This window comes from Pygoscelis adeliae, unplaced genomic scaffold (assembly GCF_000699105.1).
Source record: "Pygoscelis adeliae isolate BGI_AS28 unplaced genomic scaffold, ASM69910v1 Scaffold269, whole genome shotgun sequence".
Lineage (NCBI taxonomy): Eukaryota > Metazoa > Chordata > Aves > Sphenisciformes > Spheniscidae > Pygoscelis > Pygoscelis adeliae.
Window position 1 is genome coordinate 1,081,752 of NW_008825610.1, and position 10,960 is coordinate 1,092,711.

The 10,960-nt window shown below is 37.8% G+C and overlaps 1 protein-coding gene across 1 annotated transcript in view; it reads right to left on the minus strand.

Annotated features, from left to right (window-relative positions):
• Window positions 1-10,960, minus strand: part of SH2D4B (SH2 domain containing 4B) — a 73,864-nt gene that overhangs the window by 37,168 nt on the left and 25,736 nt on the right. Inside the window, exon 4 of the mRNA XM_009332678.1 lies at window positions 7,032-7,176. Within this exon, the coding sequence (XP_009330953.1) occupies window positions 7,032-7,176 (145 nt within the window). The remainder of the gene's footprint in view (window positions 1-7,031; window positions 7,177-10,960) is intronic.

Genomic DNA, 10,960 nt, shown 5'->3' on the forward strand with positions numbered 1-10,960 from the left:
AGCTTAAAGCTATATAATATTATCATAGGTAGAAAGATATACAGGGCTAAAAGCTCATCAAGATAGCGTAATAAAGAAGTCATAGATGCTTCATATGGCTACGACTGGCAGGATTTCAGTTTCATTTAACTACATACCCTGTAGTTCTAGCTAAACGCAGTAACAAACAACTGTACAGCACAGAAAATATGAGTAACAGGTTTCACTATTCATCTTACAGGTAATTTTTAAGGGCAGATAACGTCATCTAAATATACTACTTCAATGGGTCAAGTATATTAGTTACAAAATTTCTGTGATTTATCCTTTGTAAAGCCACTCAGTGATGGCTGCTTTAAATGTGGACTTTGTGTTTGCAACAACACAAGAGACGGCAAGGAAGATGAGTGCAATGCAGCTCGGTGAGACATTTAGAAACCAGCCATTGTTTACCACAATCACAGTATACAGATCGAGGGCAGACTGCCTGGAGCTTTCTGGGATTCTTTTCTACTGAGGTACAGGCTGCCTGCTAACGAAAAAAGCAAGGTATCTTCATGCCCCACTTTCCTCAGCAATAGGTACTCTTTTCAACAGACATTCCTCCCGTATTTTTGCTAGCTAATAAATCTATAACGTCAGAAGCCAGTGACCTGGACCACATTTTCCCAGCCCATATCAAATTTTAATATTTCTTATCACAAAAAAATGGGCAGAAGTAGCATAGTTTGCCACTGTCAAATATTAACATTAAGAAAACTTTTTGAAATTATGTATGACATGCAGCCTTCCCTATCCATCCATATACATACGTATCTGTGTTTACATATATGTACATACCCATACACCTGTATATGTGTCTGTATATATAGGGAATAGGGGAGGTTGATGCCATAGATATCTAAATGCATGCATATATATTTTTTACATATATACATACATAGGCATCTCTTTCATGTTATGAAGAATTTTTATTGAAATTTCCCAACTGAGGTATCTGAAGAATTGTATCATTGACCATAAGGACATATAGGGTCTCTTAATCCTTTTTTTTTTTTCATTACTGGGGTCCTGATTTTCTCCCTATCCCATTCCTTATAGTTATTCCCAGAAACCTCTCTCTCTTTCCTCACATTCCTCTATCTTTAGGAATTGTCTAGTACAGCTCCTACTTTGGATCTGTGTTGCTATGTTATCCCAAGTTTCTTTTAAAACTCTCTGACTGGTCAAGGGACTTTGTGTCGGGTAAATAATCAAAGTCACTGGCATCAATAACTGGTTTTGGTGACTGGAAAGAGTAGTGTGGATAAAGATTTATCCAGCCATTGCGGTCAGGAATCTACAAAAGTTTTCCATTACACTCCAGACAAGATGATGTGTGTCACATGAACCGTCCTCCCTTACCGATACCTCCGACAAATTTCTCTATCTTGAGAAAGTCGCTCAAAGTCTGAAGGTAAATCTGGACAAGAATTTAATGAATATTCATCTTTCTCTCTGACTCTGAACCATCTCACTAGAAATAAGAACTTTATATCTGGATCAAGTGTAGCACAAATACTCTAAGATCGAAGAAGCCACAAATTCTGCATTACTTGTATTTCAGGACACATCATAGCCTTTCTCACAATAAGAAAGCAAAAGTAGTCAGGACTTCTAGTACTATCTTGAGTAAGAACAGATGACTTTTCTTGACTGGCTGTCCTCTTACAGTAAACGTACTTCTGGCATGACCCCTGTGCAAAGCATTAAATTCAATAGTCAATATTTTCAGTAGGGAGACTAGAGATCTGAATGACATCTTCCATCCTTAAAATCTCTGAATCATCACCATAGGTCCATATATCTAGCATCAAGAATTGCTACAAATAACAATTTATATTTTTCTTCATCTTCCTTTTATATTATGGAATAACGTCAAGACTGACAAGACTGGGAAATGAGGAATTTGATTGAATTGTCAAGCTCACAGGAAATCTACAGTTCAGCCAGTTCCCATAAGTCCATCTCCACTACTAGTTTTCTCTTCAGGTGTTGGTGATACCAACAACAGGTACCTCCTCCTTCAGCGCTCATAAAACCAAGCACACTTCTGCCCTGATGGCACTGTAACCTGTGTAGAAATGCCTGAGCTGTTTATATAGGTTAGGTGCCAATATGACTGTAGCTGCAGTAGAGCAGGCCAAAAATGGGTTACCAAACCCTCCTGGAAAACTGGTACAAATATCCAGACTGAGGTCTGTGCTGCCATGATTATAAGATTACCATTACTAGAAATAAATAGTTTAAAGCCAGCTTGGCCATGTCTACCTGACCTGCAGTGAGAACATACTCTAACAACAAAGAGGCAACCACAAAGCTTGTGTATGCAATAGCTCTTATGATCCTATAAGTCTTAATTTGAGTTTGCCTTGTTTACCTTGAACAGTTTACAAGAATCTATTATTCCTCAATGCTAACCCAAGTTGTCTTTTGAGTGAAAATACAAGCTTGCCTTTTATATTTTCACTTAGGATTGGGAAATCCCTATTAGCAGTCCTGGCAAAGTTCTAATACCAGATCTTTTGATACAGATGAGGATTAATTCATGCTGTGCTGCAGCTGGACGTGATCACATCATTTGTGAAAGACTAGGAAGTCTCCATTTTGTATAATCTATTTTATGCTTTTGAAGAGCTGTGAGTTACAGTCAGAGCTATGTGAAAGCAGAAAAAAAACGTGTGCCATGAATATGCATCCTCATTTTTAAATTATTTTGTTTCAGCTTTACCCTTGTTAATAATTCTTGGAAGCTTGTTTATGAGCAATTCAAAATGACTACTTAATAGATAAAATTAAATCTTCAGATTTTCTGAGTGCACATACAAATCACACGGTGTTTTTCCGTTTCCTAATTGGAAAATAACTTCCCACAAATACTCTGCAATATGGCTCCAGTTCAACAATCTTCTTATCTGAAAGCATGTGAATAATCGCATCCCTATTCAACAACGCACTCTGAGACCTATTGAAGTTCAGTGAGCACATACTTAAGGTTGAGCACTTGCTTAGTTAATGCATAGCTGAACTGGGGACTACTCACTTTAAAATTCAGCATTTTATCAAATGCTCCTGCCAGTAAACTCACTCACTCGAATTTCTGTGGAAGATAAGTACCAAACGAACATAAATTCCTTTAAAATTCAGACAAAAATAAATTCATAGCCATAGTTTGTAGAAGAACATAAAAATATAACAATATAGAAGAAGCTATAATGAGTCAGCCTGGTTTCCTACTTCCAACAGAGACCAAAAGTGAGTGCTTAGGGAAAGGCATAAGAATAGATCAAGTCACTCAACTCCGTTTACATTTTTACTTGAATAATTTTTGTCTGGAGAGGAGTACAGCTGGTCAGATGGTATCCGAGCACTTCATTGCTTGATGCGGTTTGCAGGGGTTTGTAAGTGTACTAACAGAATGCCTTTTGCAATATTCAATCAGATGAATATTTATGCTACAGTTTTTCCTATTATCTTTTGCAGATTCCTTTTCTGCTCTCACAGAGAGAGGTCGCACTTAGAGACTGTGATACAGGGTATTGTTTATTGAATACTCTAGAAACCTACAAAATGGAACAGCCTGTAGAAAGGTCCAAAACTGATCAGAACATATACACTCCTCTGCCCAAGCTTAGCCTTAGTTCTCACTTCCCAGTTTCAAAGAATAAGAGCTTTGATCAGTGGACTCTTTGAATCAGTCTTTTCCACTATTCATCTTCTCATTTGCCAACCCATATACTTGCTCCACATATTAACTCATAACTGCACTCTAAAGTACCCCAACATATATCCATTATATGAAATCAAAGTGTATAATTGCTCTTACAACATCATTTCTTTCCTTTTAGTACTGATTCCTCAAGTTATTCTACATTTGTCATTTAGTATATTAAAAAAGCACTAAAATAACATATTTCAATTAACACAGCGGTTCTATGGGCTTTTACTGTTATTTGGCACAATCAGGCAAACAGCAGAAGCAAACTGAACCAAACAACAGAAACTAATATTAGCAACACTGTGCTTATTGCCTTGGCAATAAAGAGCTGAGGGAGAGGAGAGATGAATCCTCATCACATTCTAAATTCCATCTACTAAATAAATTAGTAGTGTCATCAATCTCGTTTGGTCTCCACAATAGCTGCTCTAGCACCGCTGTTCCTCTTCAGTACTGACCCCCCAGCACTGTTGAATATGAAGGGTTGACTTCAAGGAGGTGAGACACAAAGGAGCCTGGCCTTGTTCCTAATGGGCAATATGGTTTTCATTGCAGGTGTGTAGAGACAAAAGATGTTAATATCACATCTGCTTGTAATTCTTTTGCACTCATGCATTTATTTATTGCTCATAAAAGATGAAAAGTGGATAGCTTTGCCTAACTTGACTAATTTTCCTCTCGGTGTCCCGAAGGAATATTTGAAGACAAAATGAAAGGATTACCATAAAAAGGAAAAAAAAATAAATCTGGAACTGAAATAAAAAGTGAAAAATCTGGTGAACCTGAGGTACTAGTTCATTCCGTAGCAATTTCAGATGTTCCCGCTTCAAAATATTTGTTATTGCCCGTCTGCTGGAGGTTCTGGCTTCTGCAGCAAAGTTAAGGAAACGGAAGATGTTAACATTCCTCAGGAAGCTCAATGCAAAGTCTGATGCCATAATCTAAACCAGCCAGGAACTGGTTTCAGATAAGGCACTAAACACTGCACCTTCATATCTTAAGTTGTCACACCCCTTTGCTAATGGAGCCCAGTTCTAAGCCCTCAAACCAACTGGGATAAATTGAGACATTGAGATAAGCATAAGAGGATAAATAAGGATGTGATACACTCTAGTCATTAGTCTGCAGTTAGTTTAATGCTAAATCAATTACTGATAACAGCATAAACTCTGGCAGCACAGAATTTATAGCAGGCGGCAAAACCCAATTGTGGTGCCGCCAGCTAGAAGGTGCTGAGCTTTTGTTTTGCCACGGCAGCACTATTATTGGTGACCAGGCTAGATAGCTTGAAATTACGTGAGCTGCAGTCGGTCACCCTTTTGACCACAAGCAGACAGGTCTATAGGTATTGAGGCACACGGACTGAGGGTGATAGAATTCCTTCAGAGCATACAGAATACTCCAAAGGTTACACAAGAAAAAATACTGGTGGTAGATTATATCCACCAGCACATGATGCAGTCAAAAGCGTTTTGACAGACCAGGAGTGCCGTTACAGAAATCATGGTCAAAACCCTTCACAGCTTATTCCTTTCCTCTCTGCCTTCTCCCATAATTCCTCTATTGCATTTCTGATATCTGTCCCTGTACAACCAGCATTCCTTGAGAAAACTGAGACAGCAATTTAAAACCTCAGTTACCTCCTTAATGCAACAGTAAGAAAATGATAGTTGGTTTTCACAATGTTGATAGGATTTTGTTTTATTGCCAATTTCAGTGTAAACATAGGCTGGCTTTTTTTAAATTTTTTTTTTTTTTAAATGGTTGCAAATTTATTTTCTTTCCTTATCTACCATCGAAGAAATGCTAAAGTACATAATACCATCCTCTATGCTAGGTTGCCAGCTGATGCTAATTGACAATGCCTCATTTTCTACAAAACTAAAGGACTATTTTTCCCCAACTCATTCTGCTCTTAAACACCCAAAATACAGAAAACTATAGTTTTCCTTTCCGAATAAACGTGTACACCTGGATTTAGGTAATTCTCCAGGAAATAATTACCTTCTCTTTATTGACAGTGTAATATACAGAGGTTTTATTGATCAAAAAAGAGCGTAGCCTGCTATGAGGTTGGAAAATGGCACCAGTGTATCTTACATAGATTTAATTCATGTTTTACAGAATGATTGACTATCACATCAATTCCAGGTAATAGGACTTCAGTAATTAGTCTTCAGGAACTCCTGAAGTGATGACTAAACCCATAAAATTAACTCATTGCATATTTTGAAACATTTCTTTTACTTCTGTCAGGAAACAAGTAATGCTACAGCAATATTTTTTTCCTACTTCATGAGGTATTTCATGTAACACATACTGACTATCAGCTCCCTAAAACTCCATTTTTAGCATTAGCTGATTAACCTTTGTGCTATATATAATTAATACAGTAACCCCACATGAGCTAAAACTTTCCAATCATTACATTTCCTTTTTCTGCAGAGTAATCAAATCAGTATAGGTGTGGGAAATAAAAAATATTCTTCCCCCAACAAAAATGCACAATTCTTACTGCAAACAAATTTCCTACTTATAAAGCCAACTATACAATAGACTCCAGATGGAGTATACGTACATTTTATTCACAACAAGCTATTAAGTCTTATTTACTCATAATGTGGACCTTTACTTACCTACAGTATGTATGTATACATATATAGAGTAATGTATTTGTTCTGTTCCTTACAGGCTTTTAAAAATCACTAATGTACTTTAAACTAATCACAATGATGATATTAAGAAAGAATTTCAGGGTGGCTAAAAAGGAACAGCACCTGCATAGAGTGAGATCATCATCATAAGGATTTTTTTCAGGGCAACAATCTAAGTATTATTTACTGTAATCTTTTGAAACGAAGTGAGTTTCAGTGCTGATATCACAGCTTGACCCCATCACCATATGGAAGTAATTAAAATACAGATGAAGACAGATTTTACCTCTTCAGAGATAGCTGAGGACAAGCTGTCGAAATAACTGTGTCCAGAATTATTATTACTAAGCCAAAACTGTTAATTAATTACACTAGACAAAAATCAATGATCTCAGTCACTGTACATGAAAAATTTTCTATAAGGCATTGACATGGATTCTTACTCAGAAAGAAATGTGAAATTGGTAAACTCACAGTAACTTCTGTTTGTAAGGTCAAGCTGGTAATTTCCCGCAAAATAATATAGCGTTTTGCATTGCTCTGGGTAGAAGAGATTTTCGGCAATACCTTTTTCCATTCTACAAGTCTCCTTTTATTTGCTTTTAGAAATACATTAATGCTGTGAAGGTAATTTTACTCACACTGTTCTTCCCACTCCTGGTCATCGTCGCTGTGTTGACTATGCTGCTGAGCTTGCTTGAGGCTCAGATACAACTCTTTTGCTCGGATTTCTTCCTGCTGCCTTATTTGTTCTTCACCCTTTTGTCTTTCCTCTTCTTCTCTTTTCTAGGCAAAATGAAGTAAAACAGAGGTGACTAAAGAGGAAGAATGTGCCAAAAGTTAGGACACTGCTTCAGTTGCTTCCTCCCACAGAGTAGCTACGCTACCTTGGACAAATCACTGTCTCGTCTACCTTTGGCTTTCTCACCTGCCACAACAGGCATAACAGAAGTTTCCTACCTCTTGGGAACTTCTGAGAAAGGTATGTTTTGAGACGCACAGGTATCACAGGAATAAGGAACATGTAAGTAGCTAAGACCTGAAATCTATATGGAAAACATGTTTTATCACGTGGCACCAAAGCCTGTGCTATCCTACAATCCATAAGCAGTGCTCGTTTTAAGTCCACGTGTACTCCCATTGGAGATATCACTGTCACTCAAGCATCATCTACAGAATCTGTAGAATCTGTAGAATTCAGTAACTGATTGTCATGGTTTAACCTCAGTTGGCAACTAAGCACCACGCAGCCGCTCGCTCACTCCCCCCCTCCCGATGGGATGGGGGAGAGAATTGGAAAAGCACAAGTGAGAAAAACTCGTGGGTTGAGATAAAAACAGTTTAATAATTGAAATAAAATGATAATGATAATAATATGATAATAGTAATAATACACAAAGCAAGTGATGCACAGTACAATTGCTCACCCCCCGCCGACCGATGCCCAGCCAGTCCCCGAGCAGCGGCCCCCCCGGCCAGCTTTCCCCCAGTTTATGTACTGAGCGTGACATCCCATGGTATGGAATGTCCCTCTGGCCAGTTTGGCTGTGCCCCCTCCCAGCTTCTTGTGCACCTGCAGCCTTCTCAGTCGGTAGAGCATGGGAAACTAGAAAGTCCTTGACCAGTGTAAGCACTACCTAGCAACAACTAAAACATGGGTGCCTTATCAATTTTGTTCCCATCCTAAATCCAAAACACAGCCCTGTACCAGCTACTAGGAAGCAAATTAACTCTATCCCTGCTGAAACCAGGACACCGATTTACTGGTGTTCTTAGTTTAGCAACTGTCACCATGTGTTGTCATGCCCGACACAGAGAATAATGTTTTCCAAATATCAAGATCATTACATTCCGGAAGAAAAGCCAGATCCTTCAGCACACACCAGTCACTTCGCAAAATGTAGCTAAAAGTAACACACAAAAAAGTTCCCTTCCAAGAACACCTTAAAGGAGATCGAAATCTGATAAAGATTGCCTCTACAGCTGGCCTTCCACATACTATCAATAACACAGGAGCTTGATTAGTGCAGAAATAGGAATCCATATCTGTTTTCTAATAAATTTTCCCAATTTCCTTAGGTAGCGAAGAAGCAGATTTAATTCATTGTTCAATTGAACCCCCAAAAAACCCCAAACCTGAACTTCATGAACTGTTATTCATATTATTGAAATAACTTGAATTATGAATAAGAATAGTTTTTTATTTAATTTTGTAATGGAACCAACACTATACCCTTTTGGGTAACAAACTTATGAAGAAGAATTTTGTTACAAGTCACTGCGTAAACTCACCCTGAATTACTAACCTAGTTACCTAACCTAAACTATAAGTAACGGAAGCCCTAAGTAGATCATGAATTGTTGCAAAATGTTAATCCTATCAAATTTCTAGGGTGAAGCAACTGACATCCAGTGGAACAAAATCTGGTGAAACTCTGCTTTTTACATTAGGAGGTTTGGGGGAAGATCTTTCTGTCTTCCTTAAATAACTTTTGTTTATTAAAGGTCAGAAGTGGGATTTCATAAGACCGTTGCATTTCCTAACTTTGCTCCCTTCCGGTGGGATTTTAATGTTTCATTGCAATTGGACAGGCAACAGTTGAGCACAGGAAAAAAACCAAACAAACAACCCCCCCTGATTACTTTAAGCTGGAAAACAATTTTTTCAAATGGACCAACACGTTCTATCTGTCTATATGTCAGCTGAGCTGACATATTTGAGCAAATGTTTCTTAGCCACAGCCTTCGGACTGGTAAATTTTTTTTTTCTTAAGACATGGTATGAAGTAAAGTCTGAAAATGATGTTCAGATGGGATTGCTCCTGCTCTCAAAGGGGAATCAGACATATTTAGCTTCCTTTTCATTATATCGTATTTGTGTACTGTGAACTTTGTGGAAGGGCATGTTTTCTAAGTTTGAAAACAAACTTTCATCACAGCAGGATTCACAGCATGAGCAAAATAATCCGTAGTCTATTTTAATAAGTACTACAAATATGAGTGGAGAGATTTAAAAAATGGGGCCCAAATCTGACTTCTATTATTCTCAAACTTAGTCTGTGTGTTCAGGAGATGCAAAACTGAGCTTTCATGATGTTACTCATAATCCTGCAAAAAGTAACTTGCATACCTATTTTTTTTAACATGTAGGTTCTTCCTGTTCAGTGTTTGAAGATGCTACTTATATGAAAGTTCCCACTATGTATAAATGTATGTTATAATTCAGCCTCTTTTTAGGCTGAAAGGGGCTGAACTATCCAAAAGCTATATTAATTCAGTAAAAGTACATATTACTTGATTAATACTTCCCTACAGTAAATAGTTTTTGGAATACATTGGAAAAGTACTCATTCGAAGGTTGTCTGTCCTACCTTAATGCCTGCCAAAAGCAACCCCAATGGAGTAATATGAATGTCCAAACAATGTTGTTGTTTGATGCCCCGAAGAGGGACTCATACATATTTTCCCAATGGTGAAAGAGGTTTCTGGAATGTCTGTCTGGAAAACAGAAGAAACCTTTTGTCCAGTGTGGGGAAGGAAAGGCTTTTTCTTCTCTCCTTCCCCCACCCCAGTTCTCTCTAGCTCTGCAGAAGTTATCTGTTGTTAACCAGAAATCTGGAATTAAAGGAAGACAACTCCAGTTCTTTTTGGAAGATGGCTTTCCAAAGCAAACAATATTGCTGTTTGCAACCTCTAGAAGCTCAGTGAGGGACAGAAGCAGCAGAAGGAATCAGGACTGTTCAGTTGTTCTGGTTGGGGATCGCACAACGGCACGTTTGAGGAAGAAAGACAAAAAGACTGAAAAGAAGTAGGCAATTTAGCAGTGACAGGCAACAGCATCTTCAGAGTGGGAAAACGGAACAAATGCAAATCTCCACCCTTTGAAAGAATTCAACCGCTTTTCCACTTCCCTAAGTAACATAAATCAACATTTCTCCATTTAGCACAGCTGAGCTCCACCAGTTTACACCAGCAGAGGATCCGTCTTCTTGATAATACAACAAATCAAAAGACCTGAAATATTGCGTATTAATAGTGATGTACCTATGTAGTGAATAATAGTTCCATAACACACATGCTGAACAGTACATTAGGCTGTTCGTATTATTTCTGAGAAAGAAAAGCCTAGTATTGTTCTTCAGTCAATTTTAATGCTAGTATCTTTGATTATTTCTAACATCATCCTCCCGTTGTTATCTCCCGAGTCCTAAAATGATTAGTTGAGTGGACAGTTCATTATTTTTGAAAAGTCAATGCTTTTTGGAAGCACTGATTTCAAAGCCCAGCAGCTTCTTCAGAATAAAAAAAATACATTAGAAAATAAATTATCTTTTTAAGTACCCCACAGAATTAGGGATTCCATATTTCAGTTGCTAGTAAGTGGCTCTATTCCCTTCTTGGAAAAAGTCTGCAATCAGCTATTCTTTATTCTTATGAGGAGAGTATTTATTCACTTAGCTGCACTACCTAGAAAAATCCAATACATCTAGGATATCTTTTCAGGAAGATGGACAGACACAGGGGTAATCCTGGGTTATCAAAATGTTTTCTATTCAACATCTCAAACCAC